Here is a 15,003-nt window from a genome sequence, read left to right as displayed (position 1 = left end):
TGTTTTCTTTTTTCTTCTGAAAAATGGTATTTTAAAACCAACATCTGGGCACTAGGTGTGCTGGTTCTGTGAGGTGTCATTGCTTCTAGGCTCTCTCTGTGGAGAAAGCTAGGATATATATGTATGTGTACTAACCCATGGATGCAAGCATATCTCTCTCTCTCTAAAGCATGAGTTTACACCGAGATTTCTGACTCCATCTAGCACCACACAGTTCATTCTAGCTTTTCTCTTTTGCTTACGTATAAATTCTTTCTCTGACAGTGAGACACCTGGCTCCCATTATCTACAATTTATTTACTGTTTTGTTCAACTCAAGTATGGAAAGCAGTTCCAGAATTGCTAACTCACATCCCCGTGGAACATCTACAAATCAGAGTACCATTTTATGTACAGTTCTTTTTTCTTTAGACTTAGCATTTCCAGTCAAAGCGCTATGTTTTAAGTTACTTAGGTCAACTTCTTTTCTACTCATCTTCTTCAGTGAAATTTCCTTATATGGTTTGTAATACAGTTCGGTTCATTTGTCACAGTATGTATTCCATTTTAGGATCCTCTGATATCCTGGTTTATTTTTTAAAATTTGCATACAGTAAAGTCCAATTGTGTGGTGTGTTGTGAAAGGTTTCAACAAGTGTATGGAGCACTGTGTCTACCACTATGGTACCATGCAGAGCATTTCCGTTACCCCAAATTCCCTCCGTAGTCACCCCTCCTCCATCTCTCAACCGCTGCTATCCACCAATCTATTTTACAGTTCTATGGTTTTGCTTTTTCAAGAATATCATATGAATAGAATTATAGAATATGTAGTCTTTTTGGTTTGGCTCTTTTTACTAAACAAAATGAATTTAAGATTTATTAGTGTTCTTCCGTGAATCAGTAGTTCCTTTTTGCTGCTGAGTAGTATTCTATTGTATGGATGTACCACAGTTGGTTTATCCATTGGCCTGTTGACAGTTGTCTTAGCTGTTTTCAGTTTTAATGATTATGAATAAAGTTGCTATAAACACTTGTGCTCACATTCATGTGAACGTAAGTTTTCAATTCACTGGGATGAATATGTAGGGTTTGAACTCCTGGTTGATATGTTAACTCTATGTTTAGCATTAGTGCCAAACTGTTTTCCAAAGTGGCTGTACCATTGTGCATTCCCACCGGCAATGAAGGAGAATTCTTATTGCCCTGCATCTTCTCGAGCATTTGGTATTGTTAGTTTTTTTGTTTTTTGAGGGTTTTTTTGGGTAACCTATTTTAATAGGTATGTAGTGATATATTGCTGTGGCTTTAATTAGCATTTCCCTAATGACTGCTGTTGAGCATCTTTTCATGTGCTTATTTGCCATCTCTACATCTTTTTTGTAGGTGTTTATTAGATGTTTTGCCTAGTTCGAGTTGTGTTTTTTTTAATCACTGAGTTTAAGAGTTCTTTATATATTCTGGGTACAAGTCATTTTTTAGATATATGATTTTCTCTAAGTCTCTGACTTAAGTTTTCATTTTCTTAATAGTATCTTTCATAAAACAGAAGTTTTAAATTTTAATAAAATCTAATTAATCAGTTTTTTCTTTATGGATTGTGCTTTTGATGTCATATCCAAAAACTCATTGCCAAACCTAAGGTCACATAGATTACCCCTTTGTTTTCTTATAAAACTTTTCTGGTTTCATATTTTGCGCTTGGGTCTATCATCCATTTGTCATTACTTTTTGTATACCTCATGAGGTATTTGTTAAGATTCATTATTTCTGTGTATGTATATTAGATATCCAATTGTTTCAGCCTCATTTGTTGAAAAGACCATCGTTTTTCCATTCATTGCTTCTGCATCCTTGCCAACCATCAGTTGATTATGCTCGTGTCAGTCTGTTCCTGGACCTCCTTTCTCTTCCATTGATCTAAGAGTCTATCCTTTTACCAGTCCCACACTGTCTTGATTACTGTAGCTTGGACTTGGGTAGTGAGTTCTCCAGTTTTGTTCTCCTTTTTCCAAGGTGTTTTGACTATTCTACTTCCTTTGGCTCTCTGTATAAATATTAGAATTAGCTGCTGAGATATACAAAAAAAAAAAAAATCTTGCTGAGATTTTGATTGAGATTGCATTGAATCTATAGATAAAATTGGCAAGAATTTATTTAAAAGTTTTCTGATTTCTTTCAGCCATGTTTTATAGTTTTCAGCTTATGGATTCTATACATATTTTGGTAGATATATAAGCACCACATTTTTGGGTGATACTGTTAATGGCACTGTTTTTAGTTTAAAATTCCAATTGTTCACTGCTGATATATAGGTATATGATTGACTTTTTTATTTTTTGGATAAAAATCCTATATAAAATCCTGCAAGCTTGCATAACTCACTCTTTAGTTCTAGGAGATTTTTGATAGTTTTTTGGGGGCATTTCTATGTAGAGACAATCCTGTCATCTGCAAATAGAGACACTTTTACTTTTTTCCTTTGCAATTTGTATGCCTTTTGTTTCTTTTTCTTTCCTCATTCCTCTGAGAAGGATGTCCAGTACAATGTTGAATAGGAGTGGTAAGAGAGTAGAAGCTTGCCTTGTCATTTCTTAATATTAAGTGTGATGCTTATTGTAGGTTTTTAGTAGATGCCTCTTTTAGGCTAAGGAAATTCTTCTCTAATCCTACTTTATAGTTTCTATCATGAATATATATTGAATTTTGTTAAGTGCCTTTTCTGCGTGTATGGAGATGATCATATTTTTTTTTTCTTATTTAGTCTGCTAATATGTGAATTGTAATGATTGATTTTCAAATAATGAATCAGCCTTGCATTCCTTTCATGAAATCCACTTGGTTAATATGTATTATCCTTTGTTTGTATTGCTGTGTTTATTTAGTTATTTATTTATTTTTTTTAGGATTTTTGCAAGTATGTTCATGAATGGTATTGGTCTTTCTTTTTCCTTTTCTTAATATCTTTGCCTGATTTGGGTATTAGGGTAATACTGACTTTATGAAATGAGTGATTTTCTCTGCTCTTCTATTTTCTGGAAGAGATTGCACAGATTATATTTTATTTCTTCATTAACTGGTAGAATTTATTGGTGAAGCCATCTGAGCCTAGATCTTTCTTTTTGGAAGTTTTTTTAAAACTGTGATTTGGTATCTTTGTATATATAGGACTATTCAGGTTATAGAGTCTTCATTCAGTTTTGGTAATTTGTGTCTTTCAAGGAATTCTTCCACTTCATTTAAATTTCTGAATTTATTGGCATGAAGTTGTTTATAGTATTCTCTTCTTTCTCTTATTTCTTAAAATAGAAGCTTAAGCTGCTGATTTTGGATATTTCTAATTTTCGAATATAAGCACTTAATGATATGTAATGCCCTCTAAGCACCACTTTAACTGTAATCTATACATTTTGATACGTTGCATTTCCACTTTCATGTAGCTAGAAATATTTTTAAATTTTCCTTGACACTTCTTCTTTGACCCATATGTTATTTAGAATACTAATTCAGGAGCTACTCTTCAGTAACACGTGGAATAGTGGGGAGTATATCGGTTGCTTAGTAAACTGCTGAATATTTCCCTATCTTGAAATTCATAATGTCAATTAATATCATAACAGCTTTGAGAGGTCTTTAGTAAATGAGTCTATTTATCTCTTTAATCCCCTTCTTTTCTAACATAAAACGGGTAATACTAATTATCTTGCAAGGTTTTTAAGGTGAGATAACACACAAGAAACACACCTGTGGCTTGGGCACATAGTACATGGTCAATAAAAATTTGTTACTCTGATTTATAATAGTTGTTGTTGTTGTTGTTGTTCTTTTATTTTTAGATTTATCCCATTGGCTCTGAGTTTTAAAAGTTGGGAAGGGTATGAAAGGGAAATAAAGTCCTGGGAATACAAACTCTAGAAAACTCTCAGAGTTAAACATGAGCTTTACCTGTTCCAGTTTTGGGTTTTTTATTGTAGTTTATTTATCGTAGTTTTCTTGTAGTATATTACATTCATTTTAAAAACCTTCTCTCACCTACTTGGTCAAACTAAACCTACCTACCCAGAATCAATATCTTTTGTCTCCCTGGGCATAATTAACATAATTAGCAAGTGCATTACAAAGAGAATGAGGCTATGCAATACCATGGAAGGTGCACCACGTATGAACAACTGCTCAAGACTCAGCATAACATCTTAAGCCTTCCTCATTCAGCAACATCACCAAGGAAGTGCTGTGCCCTGAGAATTCAAAATTTCCTCCTCCCCAATTACTTTCCTTGGTTCCTTTGGTATCTTTGCAGGAACTTTATTGACACTCTGCTTTCTTTTCTTAAACAGGTGGGCTCTGCATTGCCCAGTCCGTGAGAATCCCCCAAGAGCGCAAAGACAGGACCATTGACTTTGATAGAATTATCAAACAGCTCCTGGACACCCCCAACTCCAGGGCCGTCGTGATTTTTGCCAACGATGAGGATATAAAGTAAGGATGACTGATGAAATTCATTAATGTGCATGTTGCAGCAGAAAGATCAGGATACTGGCAGAGAAAGGGGAAAAGATAGAGAAGAATCAAATCTATAATTATATAGTGACAAATCATGTACAAGCTTTCTACCCCACATACGTGGGTAGAGAGAACCACGGAAGCCACAGCATTTTGCTGGCATGTATTTCCCCTCTATTAGCAAAATAAATGTATTCAACTACTTATAAAAAGAGAAAACCACTAGACCTTTTAAAGATTCTTTTATTAAAAATGTATCCAAATGTAATAGACTTTTATCCAGAGAATTGTTCCTCTTAATGTAAAAGAAAAATGTCTTATAATTCTGTCTGTATTGCTGGTGCTTTAGACTCAATATGTTCAAAACCAAGCTCGTCATACCTTTACATTCTCCAATTCACTTTCTCCTCTCTCTTTGCTTACCTTGATCCTCCTTGGAGTCAAAAATCTGATTGTAAGCTTGAATTCCCTTTTTGCCTCATTCTTTACATTCTTGGCTAAGCCATGTAGAGCTAACCTTCGAAATGTTTCTAGAACACAAATAGGCTCTGCTTTCTTTTCTGACCACTACTACCCCTGTCCAGAATCTTTATTTATTATTATATTTTAGAATAAATCGTTATTGCACCTAATTAAAAACTCAAAAACTATAAAAAGATCTAGGTGAAAAAATAGTTCCATCCATCCCGTCCCCTAGCTGAGAGTTCTCCTTTCCAGATGCAGTGGCTAATTACGAGTTTCTTGTATGTGCTTCTAGAGACAATTTGTAAATTTTGGCACAAATGGTAGCATACTATGTGCCCATCTTGTTCTGCTCCGTTTGCCTCTACTTACCATTTTGTCATGGAGGTCTCTGAGTTCAATACCTACAGATTTACTCAGTCTTTTTAATAGCCGAGCAGAATTTCATTTTATATCTGTACTGTAAATTACCCAACTGCTTCTTTATTGATTGACATTTGTTTGATTTTAGCCTTTCACAATTATAAATAATGTTGCAGTAAACTTTCTTTTCCACAAATCTGTGCCTAAATATAAATATGCAAATATATAATATTAATACATAATTTGTGGATATATAACATTAATATAATCCAAATATAGAATATTATACAAGTATATAATTTTAGATATTTATTTTGTGAGTATTTATAGCAAATTCCTAGAAAAGAAGTTTCCAAGACAAAGAAGTGTCCTTTCTTAAAAAAAGACGGAAACTGTCTTTCAAAGAGATTGTGTTAGTTTATGCCTTCACTGATGTGAAAAAGCTGTGTGGGTTTTTAAAATCGTTGTCTTATACTTCAAAATAATATGTCATTTAACTTGAAGGTGACTATCTTTTATTAGGGTAACGTTGAAGGGTCCAGGCCATTATTATATCCTGCTTGGATATTGCACTGTCACCATCACCAGCTTCCCTGTGCTGTCTCTCCCCTCTGCACATATCCTATATGCTGACTCTGAATCCCCCATCTTCCCAGTATTAAGATCTGATCATGCGTGCCAGAACTGTTAAATTCAATGCTATTAAACCTGAAGTTGGGATACTTGTGGCTTTTTTGCTACTTAAATGAGCACTGTTTCACCTTGGGCAAGCCACTCCCCACCCCATCCCACTTCCTAACTTCTTAAGGCCTCAATTCTCCCATCAACATAATGAAACCCTTCCGAGGTCTTGATGATCTGGCCTTGTCCTACCTTTCTAGTCTTACTTCAGTCCATGCTTCCTCACGTTTTGTGTACTACACCACCGGGGCCATTTGTATTTCCTCCCTCCTAGGTCTTTGGAAGTTCTTTTCCATCTAGCTGGAATGCTTCTCCTCCTCTACTTCATAATCCCAAACCGTCTCTGGAGTTGCTCTCCGAGGGAAGATTTCTCTAAGCAAAGTAGCTTTGGCAAGCTCTCCATGATAACTCAATTTCATAGTTTACGTCACTGCTGTAATTTTACATCGTTTGATCATTTAATTAGTGTCCGTATTCTCCATTAGACTGTATGCTTCAATAGGACAGAGATGATGCCTCTTTTGATTTTCTTTTATATTCTCAATCCCTACCACAGTGCTCAGTACATAGTAGATGCTCAACGAATGGCAGTGAATGAATGAATGAGTGAAATGTCTAGTCTAATGCTCACTATTTAATAATTTAAGTACAGGCTTCTCTCTCTGAACTTCATCGTGCTTTAAAATGTGATCCTAGTTTAGCCTTTAGACCACCCCTCCCCTCACCCAGTTCTCCACCTGAAATGCATGACTCTGGTCCTCCGACGTGTCCTAATCCCTCCTCCATCACGGCCTTCGCTCGTGGTTTTCTTGTCTTCTCTACTGTTGAAGTTGTGTCTGTTCTTCAAGGTCTATTTCAAACGTGCCCTTCTCCTTGAAACTGTTCTGATCACCCCTGTAAATGTCTTATTTCTCTCCTGGCAAAATGAAGCTAATCTTAGGGCAGTTTTCTCCTACATTCTGGGTTTTAGTATTTTAAGAGATTTTGTTTTCGAAATATTACTCGACTTTTTGCTCCAGTTGTTTTTCAACTCTAATACCCTTTTTAACCATCCCACAAATCTTTTCCATATTTTCTGAACATGTAATACATTATAAGGTGTGGCTTTGTGCTTATTTTTGGATACATTGTACATGGCACTTAAAAGATTTATTGCAAATAGCTATGGTGACTAATCAGTTATCATTCTCTTGACTTGCAGGTAGTGTGAAGTTTCATTTGGGATGTGAAAGTGTATATAATCTGATCAATAGCTATGCTCGTTCTTTTTGCATTGAGGTTTGTTTGTGTGTTGGATATTATTGTATTCTGTGATTCATGGAAGTGACAGCAGTAATAGAGCACAGAAATAAAAGTCAAGTGCATATATAAATTTCTTCCAAAGCATGATCTTAAACACACTGATGTCTGAAGAGTACTGATAATCTATGATGTTCTATTTCTTTTTTCAGAAGATTTACACTGTAGATGAGAAATTTTGAGATTTCTTAGAACGTTAACTTCAAATACTTTGTCAGAGAAAAGCAGTGAGAAGACAGTAATATCTAGATTTTGAAGCTAAGTGCTAAATCTGTCATGGACACTGGTAATTTGGATTTTAGACGAGTGGATTTTTTTCTGAGATACTTTATTCTGACTATAGAGGTAATACATGGCTATTGTAAACCCATTGGAAAATATGGAAAAGATTTTGTTGTTTCTTTTTAATAAAAGGAACCCTTAAGTTTACTCTGCACCCTGATTATATAGAAAAATTAAACGTAGAGAGAATAATCAGAAACAACAATTTTAAATAATTTCTGATAAAACTTGTAATATCAAGACTCAGAGATAAACAAAAACACAAGGAAAGTTTTTGTTTAATGTTCAAAATCATTTTTTTCTAAACATACATAAGTTTTCCCTAAAAGAATCAGGATTACATAGAGTTTTATATCCTACTTTTTGCAATTCACATTTTACTTTTCATACCACAAGCATTTATAAATGGTTTAATCTTATATATCTTACTAAATACATTCATACTTTGACACAGACATATTAAAGTGAGCATTTACTTTTTGCATTTATGTCAGTTTTGCCTTTCTTTCCTCGTTTTACTTGGCTTCTCCCCACCTTTTTCATCCTTTTGATACCTCATCAGCACTTTCTCAAGAAACTGTTATTGTGAACAATGAATTGCATATTATCCTTATTTTTCTGTGTTCTCATATGACTTTATACTTTCAACTTTATATATCTCATGTAACTTTATAAAGTATATATATACTTTTATACATATACTTTATATGTATGTGTATATATACATATATTCAGGCAATTTTTGGCCATCTTTCATTGTATAAGAATTAAATAATCTTGTGAAGTGTTTTTTTTTTCATTTTGACTCTTCTTTTTTAACAATACCTTGTGGAAATCAAACTAAGTCTGCTTTAATTGCTCTCTAATCCATCCTTTGGATGCACTGTTGTTTCAATAACCAGCTCCCTATTGCTCTGCATTGAGGTCATCTCCAGGAATGAATAGACGTTTTTGACAGCGTGTTTGATCATTTCCTTTGGGTAGGTTAGTACAAGTGGTATCTCTAAGTCAAGAGCATAAATAATTGACTGTGTTCGTTTTTATGAAAACAATAAACGTACATATTTAAAAAAACAAAATATAACTAAAACACTGTCAATGCAAAACATTAGTCTCCTGTCCCATCCCCCATGCTCTCTGGTCCTGTTCTCTTTGAGCACTTAGCTTAATTCCTTAAGGTATTTCTTCTGGTCTTATCTGCACAATGTGCCTTTACTGCAACTTGGTAATGATTAATTTTAAATATTATCTATTAATTCATCTTAGGTAAAATTTGGCTCATTTACACGTCCCCTGTCTTCCCTACATCGTTCTGTCAGATTTTTATTTAATAAAAATCAGAGTTTACATTATTATTATTATATAAATATTATACACTACAGCTTCAAGTATTTCTTCTATGATATGATATGATTTTGGGAGGAAAACTTTTTCTTTTTCATTGAGTTAATATGACAAATTATTTACTGGCATAGTTATCTTTAATATTTCTATTATTAATGTCATAGGTCTATCACTTTTTCCCATATGCTCATAGAGAAAATAATCTGTGAATTCCATTATTTTCCTGGGCACTTGCCTCCTGAAATCTCCATCTTTCTACTTTATAGACTAGTCTCTATCATTTTAAGAAATTTTTTCTTTCTGTTCTGTCTCTTTCATTTTTATTCCTGGTGTATTTTCCTCATTTTGCTGGAGCACACCCTCCAATACTTTTCAAAAAAAAGGTTAAATTAAAGGAAAACATTTTTGTGTTCCATGACTAAAAATACTCTTATTCTGCCTCTACACTTAATTAGTAGTTGGGAATGTACGGTGTGGCCTCATATTTATTTTTAAATACCTCACACTTGGCACATCGATGATTTACAGCAAATAGCTATGGTGACTAATGAGTTACAGGAGTCCTAGCTTGCAGCGAGTTTGAAGTTCTAATTTTGGATGGAAAATTTTGTAAGATCCACTGGACATATATGCTAATTCTATTTGTATCAAGATTCTTTGTGTGTTGAATATTAGAATTCTAGATTATAAATAATTTTTCTTCACAATTTTGGAGGCATCGCTCCATCATCCATCATCTCTGTTTTTTGCTCTAGAGAGGTTGGTGATATTCTGCTTCTTACTTCTCTCCATGTGTCCAGATTGTCTCTCAGAAGCTTTTAGGATATTGTCATTTTTTCCAAAAGTCTTAAATTTTGTGACTTGCTTGATTTTTCGCTATTATTTTGCTAAGTCAGCCTCTTCAATCTGGAAACTCACACTTTCAATTTCTTGGATTTTTCTTCATTAAAAAATATTATGTAAACAATTATTTTCCCTGTAGACTTGGCCTGGAAATGCTATTAGTTCGATGTAGGCATTCTTGGATTTATTCCTTAAGATACTTAATCTTTTTCTGTGTATGTTCTACCTTTTTGTTGTTTTGCTTTCTGGAGAATTTTCTTCACTTTCTTCATTATCTCTCCTTACATAATTTTAATTTCATATTTTTCATAACTAAAAGCTATTTCTTGTTGGTTTCTATCATGTTCTTGATCGTAGAGATGATAATTATCATTTAATTGTAGTGGTTTTTTTTGTTTTTTTTGTGTATTTTCTCTGCCCCACCCCATACCAGTTTCCTTTTCCTTGTTAATTTATGTAGTTTCTATTTTACTTTGGAAATTTTCTGCAATTATGAGTGATTTCTGGCAGTTCTTATTTGAGAAAGACACTACAGTGTTCTATGTACATGGGCAGAGCTTGTCAACTGATAGGGCTCTCAGTGGACTGGTCAGGCATCCAATTGGCCATTCCATTAGAGGATCTCTCTATGTTAATATGTAGGATCTTTTTCCTGGGGTGGTTCAGATTTTTCCAGAAAAGCTGTTTTCTGCTTGGAGCAACACACCCTTCGTCTCCAGCATTCCATAAGCAGAAGCGTAAATTTCCTAGAGGGTCTTCTTACCATTTCAACTCTTACGGTAACTTTAACTTCTTCCTGCACCCCAACCCTTACCAGCACCCTCATATTTAATTCACCATCTCTAATCCACAACCTTCTGCTGTTTGGGTGTTCACAATATCAGAACTTATTTCTTAAAATTTTATTAGAAAATTACCATTCTATTTCTTGCCTGGAAGAAAGAGAAGGAAATCTGGGGTATTGCCATGTCATATACAATCTTTCAACCAATCCTCCTATGTTTACCCATGCACCTCGGTGCTACCTGCCACCTCCAAGTCCTGAGAGGCAAACAAATCACTTCTCCTGTGGTATTACCACCAAAGGAGTTTTAATTGTAGCTTTCTCTGTTCTTTAGATGCAATTACCTCTTATCTATCCCCTGTCCTTCCCAAAATATTATTGTAGTAACTTTTCCATGAGTAACTAGCTTCTCTTTTTCTTTCTTTTATTTGCCCTTCTTATTAATATACTATTTTTATTTATAAATACAGGTTGTATACTTTTCAAGCTTAATATGGAGTTCTGTTCATTTTAATAAATAATTTAAGGACTTTCATTTAGACTGAGATATTGCTTTCCAGAAACGATACATACCACCAGCAGTGAATGAACAGTGCTCATTTCTCCGGCCCCCTGCCAAAACTCACAACACAAAATAAAGCAAAATAAACATTTTGGCCAATACAAGAAGGGAATATGACATCTTGCTCTAATTTGCATTTTCCTCCTTTCTAATGTATGTGAATGACTAGCTTATTGGTCATTTATATTTCTCCTTTTATCTTTGACTTTTAATAATTCTTTGCCTGTTGTCTTCAAGCTAATTTGATGATTTTTAATACTAGTTTACAAAATTTCTTTATATATTAAGGATACAAATCCTTTGGCTTACTTTTTTGCCATCGATTATTTATATTTTGAGAAATAGTAGTTTGCTTTTCTTCTGCTTGATTCCTAATATGTAAGTGTTCAACAGCTGCTCTTTATCATTAATATACCTTTTCTTGTTCCTTTCCACAGGCAGATCCTTGCAGCAGCCAAAAGAGCTGACCAAGTGGGTCATTTTCTTTGGGTGGGATCAGACAGCTGGGGATCCAAAATAAATCCACTGCACCAGCATGAAGATATTGCAGAAGGAGCCATCACCATTCAGCCCAAGCGAGCAACTGTGGAAGGTATGAGTTTTGTCAGTAGTGTGACATGCTAAGACAGTGATTGGTACTATGTAGGGTGGCTAAAGCATGTGTCTCTTTGAGGGTTTGTTGTTTTTACGTAATTTATGTGGGATAGCTTTAAACTTGTGGCCGTGCAATGCACATATCTGGTCTGTTCGTTTAGTTGCTATTCCTCTTTTGAAGAGATCATGTTATTTTCATAATAATATCAGGATTTGCATATATTCTTTTTTCATTATGCCACAGGAGCTTTCTGAGAGAAGAGCGTTACCATTAGTAAGAAGTGAAATAATAATACAATCCAAGCGTATGTAAGTGAGCTGCAGTTTCTGAGAGATTATTTGCCTTTGTAACTTATCCATTATTTCCCCAGCAGGGTAACTACGGGGATTGTTTCCCCCATTGTCTCTTGGAGTCTCTTTCAGCCCAGGGAAGCCAAGATCACACAGCACACTGCCTCTCTCAGGCACCCCTTCACCTTGGCTTTCTGGGTCTCGTTTGTTCTTGCTCTCCTTCTCTTTCTCCTGCCTTCCTAAATTGACACTCCTTCCTTTCACGTTGCCTTTCTTGCTGCTACAAAGACTCTTTGCGAAGTAGAAGGAGGAGAGGGCGTTTATTGGCATCCTTCTGATCTAACAAAAGTTGCTGATTATAATTTATGTTCTCCTTTAATTTGAAAAGAAAAGTCATTTCTAAAAGAAGCCACCGGAAAGGAAAGGAACTCCTCCACTGGTGTCCTGTTTTGTATTCCTTTTCTGATGGGCTGGTTCTCCAAAGATTTCCTAAAACACGCTTTGAACATTAAACAGAACTCTATCCTCTCACTCAAAAAAAGATCAAATATTTGCATTTCTTTCCATTCTGTCTCCACTACTGTCTAATTAATTATTCTCCCCAGAAGGCTGCCTGGCCCATGTAAGCCTTTTTAAACAAGCCAAGTTGCGGTTTGTCCCTTTCTATGTTATCTGGGGGAGATAAGATCCCACAAGTCACCCATGTGTTCAGTGGGAGGCTTTGAATTAATTTCATTCCCCAATACATGTCTGGAGAAGATTCCTATTTTACAATGCAGATCAATACATTTGCGGATGGGTTGTAAAAATGAAAGGCAGCGTTTTAACTATCTCTACTTGTTTCACTCAAAAATTTGAGTATGTACTGTGTGCCTGCTCTGTGCTGAGTTGAAAAAACAAGATGAGGACAAAATCCTTGCCCTCAAACTGCGCAGAACTGAGTGAAAGTGTTAGAAAATGGCCAATGACTTTGTAACTTAAGAATCAGCATAAGCGCTGTATGGAATACATGCCACGGGGCACCAAGGAGATGCTGTGGATGGTGGTGGTGATGTTGTGACTGGGGAAGACTCCCTAGAGGAGGGGAAACATGAAGTGATGACTTGGAGCTCATCAGGCAGACAGGGAGAAGAAGAGCCCTCCTCCCAACATAGGAGATGGGAACAGAAGAGTCAAGGAGAAGGGCACATGGGCCAATTGCAAATAGTTTGTTGTGCAGCACAGTCCTTCATTGTAGCCATCTTAAAGTTCTTCCAGTTCTTTGAGAATGTTCCCATTTACAGGACATTGGGAAAGCGCATCTTTCTCCCAGGGTACCATTCACTACACTATTTGCCTCCCTGACCCCTTTCTATCCTTTGGGTCTCTGCTTAGATATTAATTTTCCTTGGGAGCCATGTGACCATTCTACCCCAGCCAAGTCTGAGATAGGAGCCTTTTCTATTGTGTCTACAGCATCCTATATATCCCCTACCGTGTAAAACTCTGTACATGTTGCTATCTGGAAATGTATCTGTTATGCACCATTGTACCCGCAGCACCTACAACTTGGCCTGGATATGGCAGGTGCTCAAACATATTTTTAAATGGTTGGATGTTTGAATGGATGGGGGAAACACAGATCACATAAGGGCCTGGCACAAAATATGGCTGAGAAGTGGGCCAGAGTTAGATTGTGAAGTTTCTTGGAAACTACACTAAGGAATTTGTACTTTATTCTGAAAGTCTAAATAGCATCTGATGATGCAAGTGGGATGTGATTAGAGGGGTTCAGAAAGTTCACTCAGGTGACTCTATGGAGAGGTGAAGTGTAAGAGTTGGGTGAGAATCAAAGCAAAGCAACACATGACGGGATCTACTAAGGTCCTCTCTTCTTAAGCTGCAGACGCCATAAAGACATGAAAGCCCATACTCCATGGTTACTAGCCCCAGTTTCAAGATATTTTAGGAAATTACTCAGTATCTCAAAAATTTTATAAATTCTGGAAACAAAAAATACTTTTTTCATGTGTATTTAGGGATTCACAGAGTTATTCAATCAGACACAAAACCACATCCTGATTGTACTGGAAAAACACATGGTCCCCAACAATGAAATGGGGGAGAAATGTTCTTATCAATAAAAATATTACTGGAATGTGATGGAACAGCAACTCTTCATGTAAAATTCTTCATTTCTGCCCAGATAAAAAATTAGGATTTTCTTTTGGCTTTTCAGAAATGTTGTGACTTCTCTCTAGCTATATTGCTTTCTATATTACTATAAAGAGCATCCAAGAATTATTCACTAACATAGAAGATGGAACATCAAGATTGTGGGTATGCATTTACAGTGTCACACTCATAAGAAAGTGAAAAAAGAAATGCGTTCAATTGCACCAAGTTTTCTGAACAAAGCTATAAAATATATCAAGTGAAACTATAAATGGAGCATATTCTATATGAGCAAGTAAGTTTTCCTCTCTTGTCTAAATTTTTTCTTTTTCCTTTTTGGTGGATGTTCCATATGGACTCTACTGGGGTGGAACATCCTCTAAATATTCATAATACTGCTACATCCCTGTATCTTTGACTGTGTTGTAAAATGTTGTGCCTACAAATGTAAACAGGAAAAAAAATCAATAATCAATATTTTTTCTTTAGATCTGTATTTTGAACATGTTCAGCAAACATCTGAATTTTTGGCTGGTCTTCTCTGTATCTACATGAACAATTAACAATAAATTATTTTAGGTCAAAGTGCTAGCGAGTACACATAAAAGTAGTATTCATCTTCTTTTATCTTGTATCTGTATTTATTCTCCATTTATAGAAAACAGGACCTGAGTATTTTCTAGCTAAGAGTGTCATTTTCTTCCCTCTTTCAATTTGATGATGATAGGAACTGTGCCCGGGAAAGGTCAACAGTGGACTGTGGGCCCGCTGGCTGCCCAGTGTTCACGGGAGATCTCAGAATGTCTCCAGAACTTGGCAGCACTCCTCTGGCTCCTGAGCCAAAACACTTCTGTAATTTTTA

General features: G+C 35.5%; 1 protein-coding gene across 13 annotated transcripts in view; it reads left to right on the top strand.

Moving 5' to 3' along the window:
- The window catches only part of GRM7 (glutamate metabotropic receptor 7), an 828,681-nt gene that overhangs the window by 407,853 nt on the left and 405,825 nt on the right, over window positions 1-15,003 (top strand). For all 13 annotated transcript variants that reach the window (XR_011427207.1, XR_011427209.1, XR_011427213.1 and 10 more), the window contains exons 3-4: window positions 4,317-4,458; window positions 11,540-11,694. Coding sequence is in view for 3 of the 13 variants with exons in the window: in XM_014731447.3 (XP_014586933.2) it covers window positions 4,317-4,458; window positions 11,540-11,694 (297 nt within the window). In the remaining 10 variants the exon portion in view is untranslated. The remainder of the gene's footprint in view (window positions 1-4,316; window positions 4,459-11,539; window positions 11,695-15,003) is intronic.

This window comes from Equus caballus, chromosome 16, assembly GCF_041296265.1.
Source record: "Equus caballus isolate H_3958 breed thoroughbred chromosome 16, TB-T2T, whole genome shotgun sequence".
Classification (NCBI taxonomy): Eukaryota; Metazoa; Chordata; class Mammalia; order Perissodactyla; family Equidae; genus Equus; species Equus caballus.
This window is presented reverse-complemented; position numbering and strand designations above follow the sequence as displayed.